Source organism: Amphibalanus amphitrite, unplaced genomic scaffold (genome assembly GCF_019059575.1).
Source record: "Amphibalanus amphitrite isolate SeventyFive unplaced genomic scaffold, NRLGWU_Aamphi_draft 000136F_arrow, whole genome shotgun sequence".
NCBI lineage: Eukaryota > Metazoa > Arthropoda > Thecostraca > Balanomorpha > Balanidae > Amphibalanus > Amphibalanus amphitrite.
The window spans coordinates 27,097-41,916 of NW_024881631.1; the positions used below are offsets into that span (position 1 = coordinate 27,097).

Sequence of the window (14,820 nt, forward strand, 5' to 3'; positions counted from 1 at the left end):
AGGGCAGTCGAGGTTACCGCGGCCGTAGTCTGCCGGCTAGAAAACCACTGTAAGCATCTTTGATGTGCGCTGTCTGTAGTCAATATGTTGTCTCGTGCCTGGTTTGATTTGGGACGGGCTTCATTGTCCATTTTTGCGGTGCTGATACGTCGGGTAGTGTTGTGGAGCGTCTCGGTGTGGGTCATGTCTTGGAGTGGTACAGATAAGCCAGGGGCAGAATTTTAGTCGAAGATGAGAATTTGGGGCGGACAGAAGGTTCGAACGGCAGACATCGGCCATATCTTATAGTTAGAAGCACCAACGTTACCAACGCAATAACTTAAAATATTAACTTCTAATTTAATCGTGACTCACTTTGACACAGTATGATAACTTCTGTACATGTACGTCCACGATGTCGGCGCTTCAACGGGAAAATGGATCGTCCAGCGATTGAACGAATCACAGAGGGTTCCGCAGCACAAGAAGAGGACGTTTGTTGCAGCGGGCGTCAGCGAGAGCCACGGGAGAGCTAGGAAGAACTGTTTCGCCCACATTTTGCACCGAAGGGATGAGACCCAATGGTGACCGCGAGGTGACTTGGAACAAAGAATGACGTTCCGACGATATCCTGGTCACGGCACCAAAAAATGTTGTATCGCGGCGTGTCTTGGGATTACATCACGATCGCGTGGACGGGTCCGTGACTCAGACTGAGACTCGCTGTCTGGCGGCGGCTGGCGCAGTGGCCGGCTCAACTGTAGGTGGCGTCTCGGTCGGGCGACCGGCACAATGGCACAGTCTCGGACATTGATACATAGTACGGTCTTTGACATTGTTACATGCTCCTCTCGCTGATCCTACGCTGCCGCCAGTCCGCCAGGAGAGGTCTCAGCGACAGCCGCGACGACTGTCACGGGTGTAAACCTCTTTACCTCTGGGTCCACCGAACTGTGACCCTCAGCGCCCTCCGCCGAACTGACAGGCTCGCACGCCCAGCTCTCCCCTGGCTCTGTAAGAAAGTAAGGCCACACGTCCAACCCTTCTGTACCCGCTCACGCGAGCCAACGTCTGCTGGACTGGCAGCCAACGTAACGTGCCTCCGGAACGGAACGCATGGGGAGGGAGTTGACTTGGCAGAACCCGCTGTTCCAACACTGTTGCATTGGACCTGATCGGTTCAGACGACTTAAACCTGATCGAGACCGCGACGCCGAACTTGGAGGCGTGGTCAACCACACCTTTCTTTGCCTCATAAGACAGGCTGTCTTATTTATTGGGACCCTGACTACCTTTGAGTGTTCGTTCAGTGTTCTGACGAGTGTCTTGTTGCGCATTGCATCACAAGCTTGTATTGTTTCATCAAAATGACAAAAGATCACAAAACTGCATCTACACCAATGTCGCATTACTCGAGTGTCCGCCGTGTTGTCATATCCCCTGTGCGGGCTGGGCGATGGTGAGAGCCCCCACCTCCCTCGCCCAGGTCCGGACGGCGTGGAGCTCTTCTGCCGCGACCTGCGCGTCGAGCCTGAGAACGTCGTGATGCTGGTGCTGGCCTGGAAGATGGACGCCCAGAACATGGGCTACTTCAGCGCTGACGAGTGGCTGCGCGGCCTGTCACAGCTGCAGTGAGTGGACGGGGACGGTGGGGTGGGGTCAGGGTAGTGGGATGGGGCTGGCTGGTGGGGCTGGGGTGGGGCGGAGTGGCTGCGCGGACTGTCACAGCTGCAGTGAGTGGACGGGGACGGTGGGGTGGGGTCAGGGTAGTGGGATGGGGCTGGCTGGTGGGGCTGGGGTGGGACGGAGTGGCTGCGCGGACTGTCACGGCTGCAGTGAGTACAGGAGACGGTGGTGGAGGTGGGGTGGGGGTGGGGTGGGTGGCAGTGGGATGGGATCAGGACCGGGAGTGGTAGCGCTGGGATGGGTCCTGGACAGGGTTGTGACGGTCAGACGGGTTTGACTGGGGACGGTGGCAGTAGACTACAAGAAGCGAGGCTTAGCCTGCGGGGCTCGGTGTTTGCTATGAGCAGCGTCGGTCTTCTCGGGACGCCGCCTGTAATGGCTACGTTTCAGAACGCTGACCCGACTTCAAGCCTTCAAATATGTTGTGCACAAATGTGTGCACCTTCTGGTCCACAGAGTGCAGCTCTAAAGACATTTCATGTAATCACAACGAAATTACAAAGTTCACATGAACGCCATAATGACGATCGCAAACTTCCAAAGTTTGGCCTTCTTGGTTATCTCAAAAGCCGACAGAAAGTAGCGATTATTTTCCTCCCGCTGGGATGACCGATTTGCTGAAAATCGTTAACTCCTCACATCAGTTCTGATTTCTCTGTCACATTTTATTGCATGGTTCTGATCCTAGAAGTCGCACCGAACCGATGGGAATACGGCGAAGCCGAAGGGCTATCCAAAACTACTCCCTCAGCCATGGGGTTACGCTTCCTAAAGTGGCCATGCCGTTTTGATACCACTCTGTCAAATTAGCTGAAGTTCTATGTTTGATCCTTAGATACTGGTTGAATATGTAATAATATAATAAACTCTATATTTTACGCTGCCATAATTGCTCCGTATTTTTGTATCACACACGCTAATGACGCGTAATCGGCGCATTTAGCGGAACCATCTCGTTGACTGTCGTCATCCTAGCACCACCGGGCACCACTGAGCGTCATCTGAGAGTCGGGGCCGCTGACGCTGAGCTGACAGCTTCCATTAACTCAATTGTGAAGGAGTTCGGCAAGTTGGCGGCCCTGAAAGGTGGTCCCGATCGCGCGGCCGGTCATGTGTGACAGGCGGCGGCCGGCGGCCGGAGAGACATATACCGCTCTGTGTGGTCGACTCTCGGTGAACTGCCGCCGGGGTCCTGGGAACGATAGGGCCGAACACTAGCCTTGGCATCCGCGTTCACCCCGCCTGCGCCGTGAACTGACCACGTGTATCCAACAGGGACGAGTGCTGACCTTCCCTGTCCTTCATACAGGGCGGTGAACTGACTGCATTCATCGTGCAGGTTGTGAACTGACCGTGTCTGTCCAATAGGGACGAGTACTGACCCTATCTTCCTTACCGCACCCTTCCTTCCCTACCCTACCCTGCCGACAGCGCCGACTCTCTAAAGCCGCTGCTCTGGCGGATCGAGTAATGACTCTGCTCCCTCTGTCTTTCCGGACAGGGCTGACTCTTTGGAGTCGCTGCGCTGGCGAATAGACTACCTGCTGGCTCTGCTCGACCACCCGGACACGTTCAAGGCCATCTACAGGTTCGGCTTCGACTTCGCTCGGGTACGCGGGTGAGGTGGACACATGGGCGGGCGAGTCTGGACATTTGCCAGCAAGTCGTCTTTGGCGGTGATGATTGCTGTAATTGAACTGGATAGCTACTGGCTGCGCTATGGGCAAATGATTTTCGCCGAAACAAATAGGTGTTGTTTGCCTTTTTGTCAAAGTTTGGCTATCTTTGCCTGATTAATCGCTCTTTGTTTTCACATGTATCAGTTTTCACATTTGAATGTGTTAAAAAGTGAATATGACGAGGTAACAAAAAAGGGAGATGGCTGAACTCTGGTTAATTCTCCCCTCCCACTGTCTACAGGAGAAGAGCCAGCGCAGTATGGAGCTGGACACGGCGATAGCGATGCTGCGCGTGCTGCTGCAGGACCGGTGGCCGCTGTGCGCCGTCTTCCTGCGGTTCCTGGCGCAGGGCCGGTACCGGGTGGTGAACCGCGACCAGTGGAACAACATCCTCGACTTCTCCCGAGTGGTGGCCCCCGACCTCTCCGGCTATGATGAGAATGGCGCCTGTGAGTACGGGTCGCCGGGTGACGGCTGAATTGGCTCGCATGGAACGCTGTGGCTGTATTCTAATGCTAATGACTACGCTAGATACCGGAGAAATACGAGTTAAATCAAACTCACATGATTTCTTGCGGTGGAAGGCTGTGCACTCTACTGCACATAGGTGCAGAAAAGCGTAAGACTAGTTGCAGTGGTTACGTAAAGGATCATTTGTCTTCATATGGACCTAGCAGGCTCTTTCAGGTTTAGTGCGTACGTAGATAATAGCGTTATCTATACCAGCATAGCCTGTGACGATGGGTTGACCTTTTCCTCGCCGTCACTCACTAACAGAGACGCCCGTCTTATCGTGCATATTTCCGGTATTCTGACTATCTCTGAATGGGGACCCGGCGCAACTTCAGAGCGCAATGCTGGGCACGAGTCGAGGAGGGATGGGACAGAAGTCTGGGCGGCGGTGCCGGCGGCTGTAACGCCTGTCCCCCGGGCCGAGCTGATGGGGTTGTCAGCCCCGCTGATACAATGCATCGCCGGAGTCGCCCGGCGCTCCCCGACGGCTGCGGCCGGCGCAGCGGCGTGCCCAGCCCAGCCAGAGTGGGAGGTGGGGAGGATATATCGATAGAGCTGCCTACGCCCCACTGAAGCACTGGCAGAACTACGCTTCGTCACCCCGGCGTCGGTTAGAGCCGGCCGGCCATCCATGTCCGTCCCCCGAGACTCCAGCAGTGGACGGCGCCCCCGCGCTGGCGGCCAGAGGTGACGCCCCTGCCCGGACTCGAATGGCCCGCCTCTCCGGCGCCCATTAGAGACCGTGCATTTTTCAGCGCCGTATTGGGGGTAACGCTTCCCAGCGGGGGCCCGGTCTTATTGGAAGGCTGATCGGCAGACTGGCTTTTTGGGCGGCCTGCGGTGTCTGCGGTGTAATTTTGCGAGCTGGAGAGTCGTAGGGGTGGCGTCTGCCGTCGGGGACCGGCCGAGTCGCTTGGCGACAGGGGCCAGACAGTAGTTACCAGTTACACGTCCTATGCCGGAGTTCAGAGTCCCAGAGACTAGCGGTCAGACGCCCTGAGACCGGCGGTCACAGACGGTCACCTTCCCGACCGAGCCGTCCCCCACATCCAGGGAGGATCGAGCCGACCTGACCGGAACGGGTGGTCAGGGCGCCCCGCGGCGCCGACACCAAATTAGCCAGCCCTCGGCGGGGGCGGCATACCTTGGGGCGTCACACTGCGGTACTGGCGAGTTCCACCCGTGCTGACAACACACGCTGATTGGCATAGCGCTGCAGGCTTGTTTTATGTTTTCATGTGTTCTTCTAGCAGTTGTTGGCCGGAGTTTTGATTGATCTGGTTCTGGGAGTCGGTAATTGGTTCGATTGTGTGTTGATTCGCATTGACTAGGATCATTTATTCTTTGGCCTCCTTTCTATGCGACCTTTTCAGCTCGTCAACATTCTTTTTTTTTTGCATGCTTCTTTGTATTTGCTCTGCGCACCTCGGCAGAAATGAGGTTTAAAGCTTCCATGCAACCTTCAATGACGCTAAATTAGCGTCATGTCGACTGCTTCATGGTCATAACACTCATCACCGACTCCTTCTAAACATGTTACCGTGCTGACCGACTTCGTCCCCTTCCCCGTCGCTCTGTCTACACTACCCCCTGCTCTCTCGCCCGTGGCCACTGGAGCGCGGTGGCCGGCCGCTCGAGCGTACAGCGCGCCGTAAAGTTTGCGCCGGTGTCTCGGCTGGTGCCCGATAGTGTCCGGCGCCCCAGACTCGATCCCGTGTCCCCACCCGACCGTGGTGATCAACGGGGCGCTCCAGAGGCGGCGCCAGGCGGATAGACAGGGAGGGGGGCAGGGGCGGAGACAGGGCACAGGGGGAGACTGTCAGTGACAAGACTAGAGTGGGATGCATGGAACTAGGCGGATGGGTGGATCACTAGTTGAATAAAGTGGGACTCTGGTGGCGAGCAAGCATGTGGGCAGAGAGTTTCAAAGAGATATTGAAAGGGCGTTTCAGATCCATATTAGCGAACCAAGCCAGAGTAACTGAAATCCATAAATTGAAGAGTGTTTCAGAGCCGTGTGAGCGGTCGAAGCCGTGTCTCGGTCGGTCTCCGGTAGCGTGTCGTTACCAGGGCGGCGCGGAGGAGTGTCGGATGTGTCCACTGGGTGCCGTCACCTCGGCTTCGGTCTCATTTGCACCGGCCCTGTCGTTTTACATTTCCAGCGAGACAGCCGCGGGGGTGATTTACCGGCTCTGGTAATGCTAATGTTGTATTTACATTTGTTATCACCGTTACCCTTAGCCTGTCGCCGCCAATAGCTCCTCGGTCGAGATCGAGTGTTTTGTTACTAGTTTGTAGCGGCTTTTTCCGCCTGCACACGCCGTTCTGCTTTGAGACTGCTGCTGCCGGCCGGTGCTGTTGTATTTCTCGGGCTGTGCCCGTAGCCGGAGCGTTTCACCTCTGTCACCGATCGGTCTGACGCCAGAAGTGGGCGCCGTGCTGCTATCAAGGTTCCAGAGGCGTGGGACGAACCGATGAAGCGGCGGCGCACAGCGGGGTGCGTCGAATCGCTCATCGGTAGTCCAGTGGTATCCAGAAATCCGCCGACCGCGCCGTGGTCAATATGGATGGTGCGGTGGGATGTCCCCGGCGCCGCTGGCTTTCGTTGCCGCGTTGTTGCTGGATTTATCGCTGCGATTTCGAGTGTGAACAGGCACGGTTATCCGCGCTGAAGTTAGCATGTTTCTGTGTGGGTGGAGGAACGGTCGGGCGACAACTAGCCGACATCGTAAGTTCAAGTGCACACTGCCTTGTGACATGTGTACTCTGGTTGGCTGAAGTGGTCTCTCCTATTCAGTGCCGGCAGCAAGCCCCCTGCCCGCTCACCGACGGCTGCCGGGTTGTCAGCGGCCGCCGGCGACAGGGATTCACGGCACGTTTTCATTAGGCACGTCTGGGCCGCTCAAAAGATTGGCCGGGAGTGGCGTCATATGTCGCGGCTGGTAACGGCATGGCACGGGCCACGGGGACACTGAAAATATCACCGGGATAGGGGTTACGTGGGCGACGGTAGCCTCTGATGAAAAAGTGCTGCCGTGTAGGCCACTCCTCTTGTTTGGCTGATTGTGTGGCTGCATCAGTCAATTGCGACAGTTCAACGGTATGAACTGAAAAAAGGAATATGCTGCAAAGTTTTCAGCAACTTCACGCATATTGGCAATGGCGTATATAACGAGAATGGCACCTTTTTGTTCATTTCTTCAGAGTGCCCCAGAAAATCTCGGCGAAAGTAGCATTCGGTTACAAAAACCCTCGAAGTGAATGGAATTGGTTTGGGAACTTGCCGAGCGTCTGTCGCTGCCTCGATGAGGCCTGTCAGCGTTCCCGCTGCTCAGACACTGGAGGGGCGGCTGCAGTCGAGCTTTGCGATGGCTCAGCCGGAACCGTACCAACCACTTTAGCTGGTGCCTTTAACCGGGCGGGCCTCATGCCCATGTTCTTCGCAAATAGCTCAAAAGCACGGCAATGATTAGTGATTAGTTGGCGGTCGCCTAGGTCAGATCACGACGGCTTGCTAGGTGACCTAGTCTGAATAAGAAACAAATTTTCGGTTGTAGCTTACACGTCGAGCGCGTCGTCGTCGAGGTTTTACACGTCAAGGTTTAGCGAAGCGTGTAACTCGGATTTTACGCATTTATGGTCAAGGGTCTTTGTCTGAAACACTGTATACCTCTTTCAGAGTCGAGGGAGGATTCTTACGCGTCTTTTGCAGGATTTGTCTGCGCTCTCAAAGTGATGTGTAAGCGGATTACGTTGTTTTGCGTTTATTCCAAACTGTTCGATCTCGATCTTTGTAGATGCAGCTGGTTGCAATAGACAAAACATAGGGGAAAGTGGGGTAAGACGGGCACCTTAACTTTGGAGCCATTTTTCGGCCGGTTAGAAACATCATAGAAACGGGAAACTGGGTGAAAACCTTTTTCAGACATTTTACTTTCATTTGCCAGAAGATGAGACTTAGACCTGATTCAACAAATAAACTGCAGCTATTTTTGCAAAACCTTGCAAAAACCCGTCTTACCCCACCCCATGGGGTAAGACGGTCACATGGGTAGGGCAAGACGGCCAGCTTCTTTCACCGATCAGCGCAGCTCGCAACAAATGCCCGAGATTAGCCGCATTTATACAGTCGCTCGTTGGTCTCAAGTGCTTCGGAAATGGCAGTATACGAGATTCGTGCAGAAGGCGTATGCTCCTATATAGGCCCTAGTTCAGAAGCCATGTAGAACCGTTTTTCACATTCATTATTCGAGAATAAACTGTGCCGAAGGAATATTGCTAACATGTCTGTGAGTATCGGAATCGAACATATTCTTATTAGAAATGCTTCTTTTTTCCTACAGCAACAAAAATATTTTCACCATTACAGACCCATTGGGTTCATAGTTGCCCGTCTTACCCCAAACTCAATGTCAGAAGTTCAGCACGATTTTTCGCTGTGGACAATTTGATGCAGACAAAGCAAATCCGCCGTAAATGAACACTGTTGGCATATGAGTGTACCACAAGTGATTGCGAGTTTTTAACTCTATAGTGCTGTACACAAAAGCTTGCACAATACATTATGGATGTTTTCAATGAAATGAGTGTTTTAAAGAAATCAAAATAAAAGATTATCGACTGAACACAAATTCACCAGACTTGAATGGTGGTGTGTAGTGGGAAAGGCAATTCTGGTCCTAACTTTTCTTGCTCGTAGCGCTATTGGTTTGGTCTGCAGAAGGGGTGCCCGTCTTACCTACCCTGACCGTCTTACCCCACTTTCCCCTAGATGCACTGCATTATTTGTTCTATTAGACTCCTGAAATATTCTTGTAACACGTTCCTCTTTCTTCATAGCCATTAATCGTAAATTGAATGCTGCAATAATTTATGTATTTTCCAAGACCGATGGGCGATGAGCAGTAACATGCAATGATTGCAGTTGATTATTGATTGCAACTGTGGTTTGACAGTCACCACATCAGCTAAATTTATATTCCACCATATTCTAAATTTCTGGATTGGCCACTGGCCAGTCAGGGTCGCTATTATGCTGTGAAATCCTTCATATGGTCATCTGCTACTTAGAACTTTTGATACGAAATCGGCCCCCGTCTCGCAAACTTATCGTCTCATGAGCTTTTGTAAAACTTATGCCAGTTTTGACACTCCAAAGTGATGACAGAGTATGCATAATTTGCTAAAGCGATCCGTAACTATGGGGCCGGCCCATCGGCCCGTGATGCTTGAGTTTGTCTTTTATTGCTGCTCTTCTAAGCGTGGCTGAATATCAAACCGGAAATCAGCGGTTCAACTCTTCTGAAAAGAAGTGCGCCTGTTTTCCTGCATTTCCGATAAGAATAAGCATGAAGCCCTGATACATATGTGTTTATACGCAAAAATGATAAGCAGAATATTCAGTTCTACAATTAGCCATTGCCAAAGATTTGTTTTACCAAAGCTTGAGCTTCGACCTCTGCTCAGGAAAGTTTCAGCGATGCCCGGTGTTCAGTGTTGTGACTGAGTGCCACCGAATTTCCAGTTCCCGTTGTGAGCGTTTGTTCTGTGAAGGACACCGGCATTGTTAGACAATGCCGCTGACCTAGCCGGGACTGGTAGGCAATACGGGGGTCGGGAGGAGAGTAGGGGTCATTTGCGGGACGGTCGGCAGTGCCAGGGGCGGTGCGTCAGATCAGAACGTAACTGCGTGGTCTCACGGAGCGTTGCAAAGCTGTTTGGAAACCGGACGGCGTGTGATCACATCTCTGGGCTGTTCACTGTTTGCTCTGAGTGCCGGTGACGGATAAAAGGAATGCAACGAAACGTCGCAACATTGATTTCCTGACAGGCCGACCACAAGCATCAGTTCAATGCCGCCAGAGTAAATACAATCAGAGAGGCTGATTCAGCCTACTGTAGCCCAGTGTATTGAGGAAATTGGATGGGGGAGTTTTTGACCACACTCTGGTTTGAATCAGGAGGTCCAGTCTCGTCATCATAATCCGGATGCCTTTACAATTGGAACTGTGTCTGTATGAAGATTGTTGGATGATGAAAAACTGTTTTATTTAGTATAACTTCGCCATCACGTTTCACTGAAATGTGCAGCAGCTGCCACTGCGCGCCTATGTGAGTCTTCCGTTTTAGAGGATAGCTGAGCTGCCAGCCCAACATCAACAAGCCGAAAGGCCTAAATTGGCACTGGGCTGTTTCCTGGGTCTACCTCCTGAACATGACCCGCTCCGACCTGCCCTGACCTGCCCTGACCTGACCTGTTCCGACCTGCCCTGACCTGATTTGACCTGCCCTGCCCTGCCCTGACCTGCTCTGTCCTGTCCTGTCTGTGTCCTGACCTGACCTGGCCTGACCTGCCCTGCCCTGCCCTGCCCTGACCTGACCTGACCTGACCTGATTTGACCTACTCTGACCTGACCTGACCTGACCTGACCTGTCCTGTCCTGTCTGTGTCCTGACCTGTCTGTGTCGTGACCTGACCTGACTGTCCTGCCCTGACCTGACCTGACCTGACCTGACCTGACTGCCCTGCCCTGCCCTGCCCTGCCCTGACCTGATCTGACCTGCCCTGACCGTCGGACAGGGCCGGTGATGTTGGACGAGTTCGTCGACTGGAGGCGCGACATCTGCAGTCGTAACGCCGCCCTGGGCGTCGATACCGGCGCCGGCATGGAGGCCGACTGATGACGTCACCCAGGTCAGCCCGCCGACTGTGACATCATATCGCCCGCTGCGTACCTGAAGGGACCCGCCCCGGCCGCACAGACTACAATGCAATACGGCGGCGGCGAGTGACGACAGGCGGCCGCCTCCGCCCCCGCCCCGGCCCGTGGGCGGCCGGCGGAAGGCGGGGGCGGCGGCTCGTGTGCCGTCGGAAACCGGCCGATACCGATGATGAGCTTTGTCGAGCGGCGGTGGTAGGTGGGAGGTGGGGAGTGTACCGACCGCCGACCCCGGGTGGGAGGTGGGGAGTGTACCGACCACCGACCCTGGCCGGGCCCCCCGGAGGAGGGCCTTTGTAGCGGACCGGCTGGAAACGCGACGGGATCGGGAGAGAAAGAAAGGGAGGGAGTAGATCCGGGGAGAGAGGAGGAAAAGAAGAAGATGGGGAGTGGAAGGAGGGGACTATTAAGATCAGGAGAGAAAGGAAGGAGGTAGATTTGGAGAGGAAGGAGGGAAGGAATCAGATCGGGAGTGGAAAAAAGGTGTGGTAGCGTTCGACGGACCCGGTTGGCGCAGTCCCGGCCGGCAGCGGCCACTGCTCTGTTGCCCCACAATGTCTGGTGGTATTACCACTATTGGCCACCATTGTGTGACCGCACAGTAGTCCGGTGGCTGGCCACTAATGCGTTACACCACAATGTCCGGTTGCGTCCACAGTCGGCCGGACGGACGGGTGCAGGAAGTCATATCGCGGTCCACTGTTGACTCGGGGTGGGACGGGTATTATCAGATCCGGTCAGAGTCACTGGGCAAACCGCCGTCCGGTGACGACTCACTACGCCACTGCAGGGTGCTCAACTGAGCTCTAACTGAAGCCTGGACGGTGGCCCGGCGCGGGCTGAACGGTCTAATGACATGAGTTTCCTCAATATCGTTATTACTCTCATGTGTGCACAATATTCTCCGTTCTTGGTGCCGACTTCAGCAACAAGTCTTTCCGAAGATATCCAATGTCGCATTTTCAGTCGTAGACTGTGTTTTGCGGTCGGTCTCGCGCGTGCCTGAGAATGTCGGCCTGTGATATATACTGTATGCCTGACTGTGTGCCTCGGTGCGTCCATGCAAGGGCGTCTGTTTGTGTCTGTGCCAGTGTGTTTGTAAATATGTGACGTGTCGACTGGGATCGGCGCCTCTCGCGTCCGATGGCAATGACTTTGTGTTCCTCCTGGGCCGGTCCAGCGGCTCTCCGGCAACGACGGAGTAGGTTCCCCGCATTACCGTCCTCTGTAGTCTCTCTGGAGTCTCGGGCGTCCCGCTGGAGGTATCCCTGGAGTTCTCTGAACATGTTTCGCTCGCTGATGACCAGTCGTTAAATAAACATAGCACAATATGAGATGTTGGTGTCTGTGTGAAGCATGTTGATGGGTTGAAAATAAGACGGGAATATGAAAGGTTAACTGTATAAATACATATACCGTAAGGTGGGGCTATTTGAGACAGTGGGGCTATTTGAGACAGTATTTAAAATTGCTATAAAATAAAAACCACTTAAAATTTATGCTTAATTTTTTGCTCAGGCGATTTACTGCTCGATTCCACACCTCCCTGAGCAAAAATATCACATAAAAATCAAACGATCTTCATTTTATTTCGATTTTAAATACTGTCTCAAATAGCCCCACTGTCTCAAATAGCCCCACTTTACGGTACATATGTATCTGTATAATAGATATTGGACCGATCCATATTCGACGTGAACTTCGCAAAGGAAATAAGGTTGGCAGAGTCCATGTAGTAAGATTTTAGCTTCGCTTTTTTATTATTTTATTACGAAAACAACTAAAAATGTATCGGTAATTGGTAACCAACGTGACATGTCTTAGTCTAGCTAAGTGGACCATGCTAATTGGACAACACCGGTGAAGCCAAAAGTGCCGGTGTCCTCTGCTAAACCGTTCGTCAAAAATATCAGCTGATCGGCTCTGTCCGGTCACTGGTCAGAAGCTGGCGCTAAATTCTGACTCTGACCATGCGGTGCGCAGATGATCGTATTATACATTGTTTTCTGGCGCACGATTTCGAATCGGGATTTCGGTCCACTTCCAGCCGCCGTGCCCGCACTCGTCAGCAGTGTGGAGCATACAGAGCCATCTAGGGGCGGCGCTAAAAGCCGTACTGGCGTAGATGGCGGTAGTACTGGGCAGTGGGCCTGGGCAGCAGGCCTGTTTCCCGAACACGGCATACTCTGGCACGGCAACCGTAGGGGCCGAGAGGGGCATGCAACCTGATGCCCGATTTTCGATATGCATAGGTGGGCATCGTTCCCCAAAATTGTAACTTCGTTACTCGTTCCTCCGTTCCTTCAAAACGTGACTTCCGTTACTCGTTCCTCCGTTCCTCTGCATATAATGTAACGGAAGTTCTCTAGTCCGTTACTCCGTTACAGCAAAATAAAAAAAAACGTTACAATGTGGTGTATTTCACACTTTTTTTTTAGAACATTTTGACAAACTAAATCTACCGAGAAAGCGGAATGCCCACCAAATCTACCAAGACAGGGGGCACTGATTGGACACTAAACCTTGGAACGTCTGGTGGTACTGATGCGCATCACTTGTCCCCGGCCAGATGCCGGTTGCCCTTCACGAACACTAGACGTTTCAGGTTGGCATCTGAGAGCATAGGCGGCGAAACGGGGAGGGCACCGGGGCACCGCGCCCCCCTTTGATTTTGGCATTTTAACATTAGCCCTATGTGCGTTGCATCAGTGGCGGATCTAGGATTTGAGTTTAGGGGGGGCAAACATTGCGCCGCCAGGCAAGTCGGCGAGAATTTCAAACATCCAGTCTTAGGGACAAAAAAACAAACGAGCTACCGCTATTTTTCTCCTCGGATTTCGGGAATTACTTTTTTTTATTTTTTACATTTTTGTCAGTCCGGCCAAGCCAGGGCTGCGCAAAAAAATTTGCAGCCACCCTGACTCCGGGAGATAGTTAGCCCGCGCCGGGCCGGGGGTGTTTGAACACCCCCTTGCGGTTTTTCGCAGATATCTCAAAAACGGCGGCGCGGAGCGCCGCCGTTTTTGGCACACCTGTTTGTGCATCTTTTCCGCACATGTTGTGAAAATTTCAGACCCAGGTCACCTTAGGTCAGGTCACCAGGTCACGCCAAGTGACCTCACCTCAGAAAAAATAAGAATGCTCGTCATAGCTACACCGACTGAACGATTGCCTTGAAACTTTCAGCGATTGATTAGAGCAACACTATCTATAAAATGTTTATCTCGGAATTTTGATATCGGTGACCTAAGGTCAGGTCAATTTTGCGGCCTCTCCATTAGGTATAAGTCAATGGGAGAAAATTGAAAAGCGTCTGTTTTGCACAAACGCTACTCTAGACACTCTCAAACATCGAGATGTAGGTAAAATAGACACACTGAACCAGAAAATGGCAACTGTGACCCCTCGTTATGTCCCCGAGGTCATCTCAGGTCACGAACAGAATCTAACAGTTTTTCGATGCTAACTTCTGATAGAGGAGCGCTAGAGCGCTGAAAACGCCTTAGATGTGTTCGGCTCGACGTTGCGGATCAGCTGATATGCAACATGACCTTTTCCGGTCAGGTCATGACCTTGACCTGATGTCAAATTTTCAAGTTGACCTTTCAAGGTCAAATTATAGTTCATTCGACGCGTCTTGACGAGAGGAACACGATGCTGGCAAAAGTAATGTCATAGCTCTTTTGAGTCAAAAGTTATTGCCGAAAAACCGTTTTTCGTAAAAACGGCTATTTTTGGAGTTTTTGCCCTCTGGAGGCTAAACTGTTGACCTGAGGTCAAATCTGAGAACATTACTCAGAAAGGTCTGTAAAAGGGCTATCGAATGCGCTTTTTTGCGGCGCTGTAGTTCTATCGGTTCCCGAGATAGCCGTTGGCAGTTTCCAAAATGTTGAAATAGTCAACATTTTACCTTTGGTGACCTCTGGTGACCTGACCTTTGACCTGACCCAAAAAATGACCGAAGTGTTTTCGTCCTTATTTTTGACGTTCTTTCGATTGCCGCTTACCGCGTGTCGCTACGTGGCCCAGGAGCCGAGTTAAAAGGGGGGTGTTCAAACACCCCCCGCGGCCCGGCGCGGAATCTCAGAGCACCGGCCCGGCGCGGGTTAGAGAATAGCTCACCGGCGCTATGGACGGTCCGTCCTCTACCTCCCGCATCACCTCGGCAAGACCTCGTCCGAAAGGTTCGCCCGCGCCGGTTCTCAAGGGCTTCTGTATCCGGAGACCGATAAGGGTCGCAGCAG

General features: G+C 52.9%; 1 protein-coding gene across 1 annotated transcript; it reads left to right on the plus strand.

Annotated features, from left to right (window-relative positions):
- The first annotated feature begins 1,321 nt into the window (after positions 1–1,321).
- LOC122382265 (DCN1-like protein 4) lies at positions 1,322–11,910 on the plus strand. Its single transcript, XM_043367369.1, has 4 exons — positions 1,322–1,610; positions 3,167–3,275; positions 3,586–3,793; positions 10,438–11,910. The coding sequence occupies exons 1-4, from the start codon at positions 1,525–1,527 to the stop codon at positions 10,536–10,538; spliced, it is 504 nt and encodes a 167-aa protein (XP_043223304.1). The 5' UTR covers positions 1,322–1,524; the 3' UTR covers positions 10,539–11,910.
- Positions 11,911–14,820: the final 2,910 nt, after the last annotated feature.

What these genes read in the sequence shown, in the direction of transcription:
- LOC122382265 (XM_043367369.1), top strand. Translation starts at nt 1,525, where the DNA reads ATGCTGGTGCTGGCCTGGAAGATGGACGCCCAGAACATGGGCTACTTC. An exon ending in CGCGGCCTGTCACAGCTGCA is followed by an intron (nt 1,611 to 3,166) that starts GTGAGTGGACGG and finishes CTTTCCGGACAG; the next exon opens with GGCTGACTCTTTGGAGTCGC. An exon ending in TCGGCTTCGACTTCGCTCGG is followed by an intron (nt 3,276 to 3,585) that starts GTACGCGGGTGA and finishes CACTGTCTACAG; the next exon opens with GAGAAGAGCCAGCGCAGTAT.